General features: G+C 47.9%; 1 protein-coding gene across 4 annotated transcripts in view; it reads left to right on the plus strand.

Annotated features, from left to right (window-relative positions):
* The window catches only part of NfI (Nuclear factor I), a 152,914-nt gene that overhangs the window by 117,523 nt on the left and 21,709 nt on the right, over positions 1–13,682 (plus strand). For all 4 annotated transcript variants that reach the window (XM_037433171.2, XM_037433170.2, XM_075882942.1 and 1 more), the window contains one exon: positions 9,554–9,672. In XM_037433171.2, the coding sequence (XP_037289068.1) occupies positions 9,554–9,672 (119 nt within the window). The remainder of the gene's footprint in view (positions 1–9,553; positions 9,673–13,682) is intronic.

Raw genomic sequence — 13,682 nt, forward strand, 5'->3', positions numbered from 1 at the left:
ACATGCACCTACAAATAATGAATTGATATAAATTGGGAATAAAAAGTGTGATACGAGCAAGAAGAGGCATTTTTTCAGGCCGCCGAAGACTGCTTCACATCTTCGCGATTCCGAGGCTCGGCAAAGAACTCACCAGCTCTTGTGTTGTGCATGACCTGCACTTCCACTGAGATGACCTCGTTGAATATTTCATCCACAACGTCAATGCTGAAGTGCTCACCATACCATATGATAGGTTGACGCTAAAAGAAGACGCTGTATCATGCCTGTCTCTCAATTGCCCAAAATATTTATCAAAGCCTTCAAAGCAGCGCAAGCTTCCCATTGTGTGGCCAGCTCTTTATGTTGAGCAGGAAATGAAGTGGAGGTGAAAATGAAAATGCAGTGCCCGATGATTCTGACTATAGTGAACAAGTGTGCTCCTCAGACGACGCGGTTGAAATTAGAAGCCCTGCATCACTCTTCGACAAGCTTTCGGCCATTGCTAGAGTGAGCAAAAGTGTGCAGGACAGAGAAAAAGAGTGCAGAGACATATTCTGGAAGCTTTTAGATTATCTAGAGAGATGCTGCTTCCGTCCTCTTGGCTGCGCAGATCATATGTTTGCATTCACGCACGGAAGTGCTGAAATTTTTTATTGTTTTGCAGATGCATTTTTACACGAGGGATACGAATTTTCGGCTTTTAAACAGCCATAAGGTAGCTATAGCAAACAAGAAAGTTTGTTTTTTGTGAATATTGCCAAAGGGCTTTTGTATTTTTATGTAATCGGCCTGTTATACGCGTACATAAAACATTATGCCTCGCACTGAAAGCTTCAGTGTCCTATTTGTTGTGTATTCGTATTGGTTCCCCTAGTCAGCATCCCTAGTCAGCATCCCCCCCCACCCCCCTAGTCAGCATCGTCGTAGCTCGTCGCGCACTCGCCAAAACTACAAACCCAAGCCGGAAACTGCCGCTGCCGACCCCCTGCACGCCGTATCTCGTGATAACTGCGATAACTGCGGCGCAACAGGATGCGAACGGTCACGTTGTCCCGCCCGCGGCCGCACCTGTTAAGGTTGCGGACGCCGCGGCCACTTCCAGAGCGTTTGTCGGAGCTCGCGTCGCGGCCAACCACAAAGGCCTGCACCAGTCCGCGAACTCCTCTGCGAAGATGACGCTGAGAGCGGTCACAGTATTTTGACCATCTGCACAAACAAACGCAGAGGCCTGTATGTTGACGTCGACGTGTCGGTGATTAACCCGAAGCCGCTCACGCGCAAAGTCTCGTTTCTCATCAACACAGGCTCTGCGTGTCAATAATTGGGGAAGGTCACTTTCGAAACCTTTTTCAAGATAAAGTACAACTCAGGACCCCCAGCATTACTTTGTTTGACTTTTCACGCCAGAAGATCCCTGTGCTTGACCTGATTGAAGCAATGCTGTCGTACAAGGCACGAACAGCGGTCGTACCGCTTTACGTAACGCGCAGTGGGACCTCCCTTTTGGGATTAGATGCTGTGCAAGCCCTGAATTTTCAAATTTCAGGGAAGGAGCTACGTTGCCTGCACACGGTCGTTCAGCAAACGTCCGCCCCCGCAACCTCAACGTTGCCTGCAACGAGCTCAGACGCACAAGGGCGCATTCCACCGCAAGGCGCTATCGTAGAGCAACCGCAGAGTGAGCCAAAGTTTGGCATGCCTGCATTGCTGTGGGCTAGGTTTTCTCACCTGTTTACCCCAGGTTTATGCCTTGTCAGAGGTTTTCAGCACAAGGTGAAGATGAAACAGGCAGTCTCCCCAGTCGCCCAAAAGTTGAGGCGGCTCCCATTCTCAGTGCGCCAACCAGTAAGGGACCAACTACAGACCCTGCTCTCTACCGACATCATCGAAAGGATCGATGCCTCCGAATGGGTTTCTCCCATTGTCGCAGTCCAGAAGGAAGATGGAAGCATCCGTCTTTGTGTTGACCTAAGGGAGCCAAACAAAGCCATTGTGGTCGACAACTTCCCGCTGCCTCACACTGAGGAACTGCTGTATGCCTTAAACGGAGCCCGTCACTTCTCAAAGCTAGACCTCGCCACTGCGTACCACCAAGTCCTGCTGCACCCGGACAGCAGGGATCTCACAGCGTTTGTTACGCACGAGGGTCTTTTTCGGTTTAAAAGGGTCTGCTTTGGATTGGCGTCGGCCCCAGCAGCCTTTCAGCAGCTCATGACAAGAATCCTGCAAGGCTGTCATGGTGTTCTTTGTTACATAAACGACATCATCGTCTTCGGGAAGACTGAGAAAGAACATGCGAAGAACCTGGAAGAAGTTCTGCATCGCATTGTGAAAGCAGGTCTGAAACTTAACGAAAAATGTGTTTTCAATGCAACAGAACTCTCTTTCCTTGGACATCGTGTCAGTGCGGAAGGCATAGCACCCCTTCAAGCCAAAGTCGATGCAATCGTCCATGCCCCCACACCAGCAGAACCCGGCACACTCCGTTCATTCTTAGGACTTGTCGAATACTACGCAAAGTTCATTCCTAGGCTAGCCGAGGAAGTCGAGCCTATGCGTCGACTGCTGCGCAAAGACATACCTTTTGAATGGGACACAGCCGCCCAAGCAAGTTTTGAGAGAGTGAAGACTCTTCTGGCCTCGCACAAGGTGTTGCACATGTTTGACCCAGCTCTTCCAGTGACTGTCGCAACTGATGCTTCTGCATACGGGCTAGGTGCCGTTTTGCAACAAGTGGACGGTCAGAAAACCCTGACCATTGCGTTTTCTTCGCGCACTCTAACCAATGCAGAAAAGAAGTACTCCGCCAGCGAGCGTGAAGCATTGGCTTGCGTGTGGGCATGCGGAAAGTGGCATGTTTATTTGTGGGGACGGCCTTTCACTCTTCAGACGGATCATCAGGTATTGGTAGTGTTGCTGTCTAACAAGGGAACAGGGCGACGTCCCTTTCGCATTGCAAGGTGGGCTGAGCGACTTCTACGCTACAACTACACCGTCGAATACCGCAAGGGCTCGGAGAACAAGGTAGCAGACGCGCTGTCACGTCTTCCAGCGGAAGGTAAGCCGGAATGCACACCTCAACCTAAAGACGACTCTACAGAAGTTGTGTTCCTAGTCAAGCCGCTGTGCATTGCTAAGGACCAGTTCGAGCAGTCCACCAGTGACGACGCCACTCTGGCAAAAGTCAAGGAATACGTTACTTCGTCATGGCCTCCGCACAAGCTCGTCCCAAGCCATCCGCTGCTGACCCGCAGGGCGCGGGTTCGAATCCCGGCTGCGGCGGCTGCATTTCCGATGGAGGCGGAAATGTTGTAGGCCCGTGTGCTCAGATTTGGGTGCACGTTAAAGAACCCCAGGTGGTCTAAATTTCCGGAGCCCTCCACAACGGCGTCTCTCATAATCATAGAGTGGTTTTGGGACGTTAAACCCCACATATCAAGCCATCTGCTGCCGTACTTCATGCTACGCAACGAGTTGTCAGTGGTAAACAACTTACTTCTTCGTGGGGAGCGACTTGTAGTTCCACAGTCCCTTGCGCATCAGGTAATCTCCACAGCGCATGAAGCTCATCCCGGCATCGTCAGGACGAAAGCGCGACTTCAAGAACGGTTTTGGTGGCCGGGTATGGACCGGCAAACAGAAGTCGCAATACAAAACTGCAGCGTCTCTCAGAAGGCCGACAAGAGTGCGAAAACCGCGCCTGCTCCACTGCAACCTGTTCCATTTCCAGAGCGCCTTTGGCAAAAAGTCGCCATAGACATTGTTGGCCCTCTGGAAAGAGCTCCTCAAGATTGTAGGTTCGCCATTACACTGGTTGACTATTTTTCTAAGTGGCCCGAAGTACAATTCTCCAACGAGGTATCTACAAGAACGATCACCAACTTCTTGCTGTCAATTTTCTTCACGAGAATTTTCGCAATTCTTGGATGAGCGTGGTATCCGACTGACACATTCTTCGGTGTATTACCCTCAAGCCAACGGACTTGTCGAAAGGTTTAATCGTGTTTTTAAGGACTTTGTACAGGTTGCTGCGTTAGAACATGGCCCTCTTCGACAAACGGCACTGGAGTACCGTAAAAACCCGCGTATAGCCCGGGGTTTTTTTCTAAAATTTAGGGTGCGAAACTTCAGCCCCGTACTATATGCGGATCCCAAAAAAGTTTCGGCCCGAATTCAGTTTTGGTTTCGGCATTGGTTGGTGCTATCATCATTATCAGGTGTCTGCGCACTTCTACGTTAGGTGGCGTGGTAGCGTGAGCGGCGTTAGTCCTAGAGACCTACAGGTACAGGCGTGCATCAGGCGAGCAACAGTGGCCATTGCAATCACTTGGCGCACATCACGACGGCCACGATTTTACGTGATTTTAAGCCATGTCGGGACCGCGAAGGCAGTACTCGGCTGCCTTTAAGAGGAAAGGTATTCTGCTGCCGAAACCATCGGCAACTGTGCCGTGGAGCGGCAGTTCGGCGTGAATGAGCGGAGCATTCGCGGTTGGCGGAAGCAGAAGGAAGCCCTTTTTGCATGCTGCGGCAAGAGAAAAAGTTTCTGGGGACCGAAAAATGGAGCATTTCCAGACGTGGAACGAGAACTGACGGACTTTGTTCGGGAGCAACGAGCTGCACAACTCGCTGTGCACATCGAGGTGCTGAAGGCAAAGGCAAGGGAGATCACTCGAGACAAAGGCATTCCACCTGCGGACTTCAAGGCAAGCAACCATTGGGTGTCTCGCTTCCTGCGCCGCGCTGGGTTCTCCCTACGTCGGCGTACGTCGGTCTTGCAGAAGCTGTGGGAGGACATTTCGAACAAGGGAGATTCGGAAGACAGTGTGTCAGACGAAAACGACGACTAATCGTGCGCGCGCGTGCGTGCGCATGCAAGTGTGCAAATAAATGCATTTTTTTCTGTTTTCCTCGAACAATATTCGCGTGAAAATGTTTTTTCTCGCGTTTGCTATCCCCGAGTTACACCTCGAACTATACGCGGGTCCGAACTATACGCGGGTTTTTACGGTACTTGGGTGTTTACCGGTGCACACCTCACGCAACCACGGGAGTAGCACCAGCCTTACTCCTGCATGGACGACTGCCCTGAACACGACTGGACATCATTGGGCACCCATCCCCATCATTCTTCACAGACCCTGCCAAAGAACTTGGCCAGCTTCGGAAGAGATTCGCACAGAAGCAATAATACAGCAAGATGTACACAGACTTCTGCCGTGCAGCCAAGAAACCAAACATAGCAGTTGGAGACATGGTCCGTGTGAAGAAGCCGGCAGTCTCTTTTAAAGGAGACTTCTCGTTCAGTCGTTCTCGGAACGTGGTGGATCAACGAGGGCCAGCCTCTTTCTGCCTAGACGATGGGCGAACATGGAACTCCTCCAAGTTGAGCAAGGTTCCTGCACAGGCCGCCCAGCCTCACCCAGTCATCCAAACGCCAGATGTTCACGCTCACCCAGCACAGCCTTCAAGCCCGTCACCTGTGCCTTGTGACAGTGGGCAATCAGCAGTGCTACTCGGTACCCCCCTCAGTGCAGTGCCTAGTGTTCTGTGCAGCCCTTGTGTAGCATCGCAAGAGACACAACAGGCTGTCTCTTCTCCACCCTCTCCACAACCACCTTCTCGTCGGGAGCTACTCGCAAGGACAAGACGACCGCCTCGAAGATTTATGGATTACGTTTAGAGTGGATCCTGTGACATGAACGCGTGTGCTTGCTGCAATTGAGTGTATATTTTGGTGTAAAGTTCTTGGCATTTCGAGTGTACAGTTGTGTAAATATTCCATGCTTATTGTATATAGATGAAATGCCTCTCCACTAACACGTACTAACAATTACTAATCAACTAAAAAAATATAAGAGAGGGAATATGTTGTGTATTCGTATTGGTTCTGCGACGCCACCAGAGATGGCGCTGTGATCTATGTACCTGTGTGTCGTGTATATAGGTCCACCGTACAATAAACACCGGCAGTCGTCGGTAGCCCATGGCGGCAGTCATGTGTACGAGTTCCTCTCTTCCGTGATAGCGGCTGACCACGCCGCAATACGACACTATTCATTCCCACATTAGCTGCTTTTACAAAGTGCCCAAAGTAAGAAGGCTACTTTTTGAATAGTTGGTGCTATGGGGAGCAGCATGATGTAGGAGAATGAGAAAAAGAGAAGCGGCATTCGGTCAGCGGCACGCTGCTACCTTGCAAAGGTTCTGTAGCCAAGCGGTCTGATGGTGGCAGCAGCGCCACCTCTCGAGAGGACACGGCAGAGGGCCACATCGCGCTGTTCCCAGGCATAGTTTGACAACTGACAGGATCTAGTAACATTGGCAGCAGCAGCGTCATCTTGGCACATCTAGATGTCAACGTCACCGGGACAGTGGTAGGGCTTCAAACGTGCCACATGTACGGTGACCTGTAGGGCAGGCGAAGGTGACGAGGCAACAGGAGCAATTTCGTATGTCAAAAGAGTAACCGTATAAAGGATCCAGTATGGACCTGTGTATAAAAAAGCAGTTTTTTGACAAGCTTATTTGACAGGTCTGAGATCACAGCAGGACCGAAACCACGGATGATAATTGCACATTGTGGTGTTGGTTATCATGCAAACGCCGTTGGCTTTCTTAAGAGGTCAGAGGGCGAGTATGGGCAGTTTCATGCGCATAGGCAGCCCGGGTGATAGTGTCAAGGGTATATTCACTGGTCGGTACTGTGGGAGATGGGATCTAAGGGTAATGTTTGTTCTGATCTGAAAAACTGAAAAAAAATGGAGAGTGATTGGCAGTGTCATGGTGCCAAGAATTGTATACAGATGTCACATACAGCAAAGCAAGGTCGCAGTCGGAGTGGTTTGAAGAAACATACTTTGCAAACATGCCTGGAAGTGTTCTGTTTAAATGCTCTGTGAGTCGATTTGTCTGCGGATAGTACGACGTAGTGAGCTTGTACCTTTCTTCACATGATTGCAAATTGTCGGCTACGACCTTTAAAGGAGCACTGGCATCAAATTTACTCATGCCAAGATTTTTGCGTCAGTGAGCAGCTATAGACCCCGTAGCAGCGATTCACGACCTAAATCACAACTGAGGGATGGATAACTATCACTTTAATCCCGCCTTTTTTAGCGCTGGGAGCACCAGCAGTGGCTCTACCTCGCGGCCACCTCCAGATCACGCCACAGCTGACCACTTCTCAAATGAAAAGAGTGACGTCAGGCTCAGCTGCTCCGCAAACATTTCGTCTGCTAGGCTGACACATTAAGTCATGCCTTGTCACCTGCATTGCTGTCGTCGCCGTACAAAGTGTCGACTCGGGTTCAATACGATAGTCTGAAGCTTGGAATTCTCGCGATTCGCGACGTCGCGAATTATTTTTGCTTCAATCGACCTTTTGGAGAACAGTGATTCTGAAATCGACGCTGTTCCAAGCAGCACTGTAGAGGTGCCCGAGGATGCACGCTTCAGCCATGTTCGCTCGTGTGTCTCAGTTAGCTATATTGGTGTGTTTTGTCATGCAAAGCATTCCGGTATATGCAGAGAGGTCAATGCAATATAGCTACTGCGAATGAGCATCAGCGGAGAAACAGAATATGTTTCCTGCTTGTCGGGTTCTTTTTTGGGCCTCCAGATGGCCCCACCTATCCAGCTGCTCCCGGTTAACATGTTATTACCACTTTTACGTAGACACAAAGTCTACAGATGAACTAAACTTAAACGGTACCTACGTGTTACTTGTTAGCGATGATATCTGACTACACGCTCTTCCACGTTTGATAGCTTGCTGTCGTGCTGATGTGTAACACATACGTGATATGAAAAGACACCCCGATGGCGCTTTTTTCCGTGCTTGGAACTAGACGACTGCAACTCACCTGCAACTCACAACGATTCCCCGACATGCTGACCGACAAGCACACGTTTAATCATGCTCTTTTCTTTCGATATTTTTTTAAAGGTGGTTTTTATCTTGATAATTTCACGTAATCATTCAAACCGGTGCGATGAAGATCAGACGCGACGAGCCACGGCCAGGCTAAACTGCAGCTGCGCGCGCTAGCCCGGCCGGGGACAAGCGAGTGCGTTTCTGCACTTCGGCGCCAGTCGGTGCCACGATGAGAACACTCGGATTGTACGCATCATCGTTACAAGGGCATCATCACTCAGGATGATATTTGTGAAATGTATTACACCGAACACGTAGCACTAGTGTCGATGTCGCAGGGCAGTCTATTTTCCGTTTTTTCTCCTTAGCTTTTCTACACTCTTTGACATAGAATTAATATAACTTCCAGGCGACAGGTGCCGTTTAAATTTGGCAAAGAAGACCTATGCATACCGAGCTATCGAATGATGGCCACATCTCGATCTTGAAATTTGATGTCAGTGGTCCTTTAATAGAAATGTGCAGCCACGGTCTTTAAGCAGCTGGCGTAGAAGCTCTATGTTTCAAAAATTATGACGTGTAGATGGAAGTCGGCGACATCTGGGGCAGAGCTTGTTGGAAGGGCTCGTGTGATGGCATAGTGCATGGCATAGTCCGTGGCCACGGACTACCTGTTGCCAGAGAGACATATGAGAAAAGGACCAAATAGGTCTAAGCTAATGTGAAAGATGGTAGAATGTGCTTGGCGGGAAGCGTGAATGGTGTTTTGCGGCGTTGATATTTCTCAAAAGCCGCAACTCATCTTCTGACTGAGCATGCGAGCGCTGGCCAAAAGAAGCGTTGGTAGATCGGGTTGTAAGTGCGTGACATACCAAGGTGACTAGCAGTTTCAAGGTCATAAAGTTTGTAGAGAACAGCCGAGGCAAGGTGTCTCAGAATGACAAGCAGCAGGGCTGGTCCGTCTAAGTAAAAACTTTGGCAGTACAGTACACGGTGGATTTCCCGGGCCCTCAAGGGACTGCAAAAATGTCCAGAAAGTAGGGCAGTCTGGAAAAACGCATGCATCCAAAAACTCACCATTTCTGCAGGTATTTTTCACTGACCGTGAAAAATACCTGCAGCGAATGCATCATTCAGGTGGCTCTGAAAGGAGTCGTTTGTATAAAAAAAAAGAAGAAGAAAACACTTTGCCCCTCCCCCCTCCCAAAAAGCACTTTGGCTCAAATAAGTCACTGATTTACTTCTGCAAGGCATTCCGCTTGCCGTCTGCCTCAATTTCACTTACCAACATACTGCCGTTGTACACTAATGACAGTCATCAGTGCTCGCGTCAACTTTAAGCTCATTGGCTGTGTAGGAGCTGTCTCTTCGACCTGGGTGCTTGGTCGTCGGAATCCTCCGTAACTTGACGAATTATTTCGTCGTCCGTCAATTTCACACACAGCTCGAGGTCTAAGGTGCAAAATCGGTCTAAGGTGCTAAATCAAGTTTTTTTGTAACATATGCGACCAAGTAATCGAAAAGATCGAATATTTAAACTACTTTTCATATATGAAACCTTTAAATATGTGGTTTTCGAATATTCGTACACCCTTAGTCATTACTCTTTTTTGAGCTGATTATTCTACTTGTCTCACTAAGACCTTGTAAGTTTAACACCATTTCCTTTACGTTTGCATCGTTCGCTGCGAGCAGGGGCCTGCAGTGTTGGAGGTGACTCGGTCGTGACTGCCACAGTCCGGACATCTTCCAGTCCTTTCTTGGCTCGGTCGACTTCTGAGCACACGTTCGGCCACATCCACTCCCAAGGACAGGTAAGAGAGCCGCTGTTCACTCATTTGTGTACATGGTGCTCACAAATGACTAGGAAGATAAAGAAATATATTGTCACGGGGTCGTGACATGGCCGAAGACAGGGTACTTTGTGTTGAGAGCTGTTTATTTGGGCGAACCTGTGCCCAGCAAACGAAAAGTCCGATTACAGTAGCAGTCTTTCACAGATAACAGTGAACAGAGTGTCCGTCGTCGATCAACTACTGACAAGCGGCGAAGTGCATCGGCATTTATACTCTTGCCATCGAATGTTCTAGAGTTATCGCTGGTGGTGGCGTAGGTTCCAGAATAATCTTTACAGTTCGCAGAGTGGGTGTGATCTTATCGAAATGATCTACTAAAGTCCGGAAGCTTCTCGAAAACTGCAGGCACGGTTTGCGCTGAGAATTGTGTAGTGTTTTGGGGCGATAACAAAACTTGAGAAATGAAACGTGACAATATCGGCTATTTCTTCACTAGTGATTTACGCACCATTTGCCTCCGAAAGGAAATATTTTTGGCATGGCAAATTATGATAAGTTAGTTTGCTGCTCCGGCGCCCGGGGGGCGTCGATATTTCGAATGAAATATTGTATTTACTCTCGTAATGATCTCACTTGAATAATAATGCACCCCCAACTTCAGTCGTTAGAATTTTGACTTTTTTTTCCTTGCGCAATAAGCATCCCCCTATATTCATCGGCTGTAGTCCAGTTAACCGACACCTGGTGCCTCCTTGTTCGTTTGATCTCTTCTGTTCTTGTATTAATATGCTGACCCCCCTCGGCCACCTCGACTTACTCATTCCCCCCCCTTTGCTCGCTGCTGCCTGCCGTATACTTTTCTTTTCTATATGTACGCAGCACGTACCCAGTCTTTTTTAAACACCTATTCGCCACAGTGGGGTTTATAAATGATGCGAGTGTAGAGACAGCGCAACTGACAAGCACCTAGCGAGTGATGGTGATGAAACTTTCTGTGCCAACCGACGGCCGCTTCCTGCAAATACGAAATTTTAAAGCCCAACCACATGCATGCAATTTTCTAGCGACGACAACAGGGTTTGTTGTCCCTATGGCTGCTGTGAAGGGCTGCTTGTCGCCATTGTGTCGCAGGATTCTGTAAAACCAGAAAGAAGTCGTTTGTCATCAAGAAGAAATCCTGACTATTTCTGCAACATGGTCCCCGATTCTCGCTTGGTTGCAAGCGAGGTGGCCACCGTATTTTGTGGTTAGTCTTGTAATGCATGGTTTGTTTTGATGCTTTGATGGTAGCTTGCTGCAATGTTGGTTGCTTGCTATAATGTCAACAGCGGCGGCGCGGTGATCGTGCGAAATTGCCACGAAGTTGGCAAAGTGCGTGGTGGCGTCGTATAGCGCACGCTTCTGGGCACCTTTCGAGGTCACAGCAGATACCACTGTTGTGGTTAAACGATTGCGAGAAAAGATAACCGCGATACACTTTCATAACATGCTCGGGCAGCGCAGAAATAGAAGATAGCACCTTCAACCACCGGAGATAAGTGAAGTGCCATAATTAAAGAAGCTTAGGGACCTAAATTTTTTTTGCATTGACACATTTTCTCGCTCATACCAGGAAAGTTTTCATAAAATTTACCCCGTATAATAAATGCACCCCCAGCTCTGCTCCGATTTTTTTAGAAAAAAAGTGCATTCATTCTGTGAAAATAAATATGGTAATTACGGCGCACATGACTAGTGTGAAACCCGCTAGCGTACGTGTGTGTGATTCGGTCTGGCGACCGGCATCACAAATTGGACTTCCTTGCTTTTTGTTGAAATTAGTTTCAATTTCAATTTTACTATGTGCCAAAATTACCTGACAATATTTTCCCACTCAATTTATAGAGCTTTTCTTTCTGTTTAAAACGATAATATTCTATAAATTTAATGAGGTTTTCTTACTTCTCTGATCACGTAAAAAAAAGATGACTGATTTGTGGCTTCGCCACAATACACAACAAAAAATGGCAATAAAGTGAAAGCCAAGGCACAAGTAAACCAACATGGAAAAGTGTGGCCATCTAGCTTAAGAAGCACAAGTATTATGAGCATAATTTTCATTGGTTTTGTGTGGCACAGATTTTCATTGATTGATAATTATAGTCATCATAGGACATTTTGTTACAAAATCTCAAGAGGACTATACTTCTACTCGTCAACAATTGCTAAAGCATTAAGAGGGATGAGGCCTTTGAAAACAAAAAATAATCAATGAAAATCAAAAAGTCAATTTTTGGTAAATTACATTTTGAGACACTATGTGTCACAAACTGCCTTTTCTGTAAATGTCAACGCCTAATTCATCGTGAAACAATTTGAAATAAAGTTTACAACAAGCCACGGCAGCCCTTGAGCAGCACGTGAGTGCTCAAAGTACCCCAACTTGGCATGATTGCAGTCTCTCGACAACTTGACATAGCACCACCATTTCGGTATTGTTTTGTTTGGGAATTCTTGTACTTTCTTTTCTTGTCACCTACAGCGACGGTGGCAGCACAGGAGTTTCAGGGGCTTCACTCAGGAAAGGAGCAAGCCACTCATGATTGGAGGGCTCATGAAAGCTTTAAAGTTTACCGCGACAGAGACACGCCACTGGTATTGGGCGATGCGCATGCTTCTTAAGGAGGAGAGGGATCCAACAACTGCCATTGGCTGCTGCGCGCAATTACGTAGTGCTCTTGCACATAATGCGGCCTCCCGTCGTCTGCTGTACCTCCATCAACAGCATTCTTGTTGTGTTCCGCTTCCTATCGTTTATCGTTGCAGCCGTTCTCATACTCCGTGTTACAATCGAATTTACGAAACGATTTTCTACCGTCTTCATCACACTATTTTCAACCATCTCTACAAAACCGTTGTTGCGTTTGCTCACGCTGTGCCCAACAAAAACGAAGACGCTACAAGTGTTCGGTGCAAGGAAACAATCTATGGAGCTCGTCCTCATGGCGAGGCTCTTCGCTTGTACGTGCGCCGATGGTTATCGTGCGAACGGTACCTGTGGGGCAGCTTCTGCTTCATCTATGCAAGAGAGTGGTTCCATTGATGCGCCTAGCAACGAGACTCCTGCTCCACCGGGGCAAGAATTAGATGTTTCAAGTGTGCCTGGTGTCTCGTGCTCATGGACAATGGCTTTCACATCCTCTCTTTCATCGGCTACGAAGAGTGCGATTGCATCATCAACTGTGCATTTGGGAACAAGCTTCATGGCAGTGCTGATCTTTCTGCAGAAAGATTGTTTCGTTGCATAGCAGCGTCATGCTGCTCTTAGCACGCTTACAAAATTTTAAAAAATGTATATTTGAGCTGCAGATATGTGCATTTAACATCGAAGTCTGGCTTTGGGGCAGTGCTGATTTTTTTTTGCGGAAATATGGTTTCATGGCATAGCTACAGTGTACTAGAAGGGGGCAGTGGAGTGAACGAGGCGCCCGCGCCGTGTCTCGGCTGATTCTCTGGCGGGTGACAGTAGCGGCGACGCTGTAGTCTCATGGTACTGAAGATCTCAAGAACGTCTGCATTGGGAGCACGCGCGCCATAGCCTGCGAAAGCATGTATTTGATCTTTTTTAGCGTGTTTAATGTGTTTCTGCACCTTTACCAGAGTATGCACACCTGCTAAGCGCCATGGTGCACGAGTGAATATGCAGGCATGCCGAAATTCCGTCGAGACATTCACTGTTTCATGAGCCTGCCGACAAAAAAAATGTGCAATCGGTATTTGCACGAATATGCCTAGCTTCTCACTCAATCAGCGCGTTGAGCTGCGCTACAATATAAGTGGCTACTTGCGAACTACAAAGAGATAAGTATCAAAACCGCGACTCAATCATGCGCCCGTTTTATTGGCAGTTTCTATATCAAGAGTACTGTTTCTCATATAAGTCCACATGCGCTCGATTGTTTTATGAGAAACCCGAGTATAAGTAACGTTGTCACAACATTTATATCGGTGACGACTCAGTTATATCATGGCAGTTTTGCGGAAGATAA

This window comes from Rhipicephalus microplus, unplaced genomic scaffold, assembly GCF_043290135.1.
Source record: "Rhipicephalus microplus isolate Deutch F79 unplaced genomic scaffold, USDA_Rmic scaffold_14, whole genome shotgun sequence".
Lineage (NCBI taxonomy): Eukaryota > Metazoa > Arthropoda > Arachnida > Ixodida > Ixodidae > Rhipicephalus > Rhipicephalus microplus.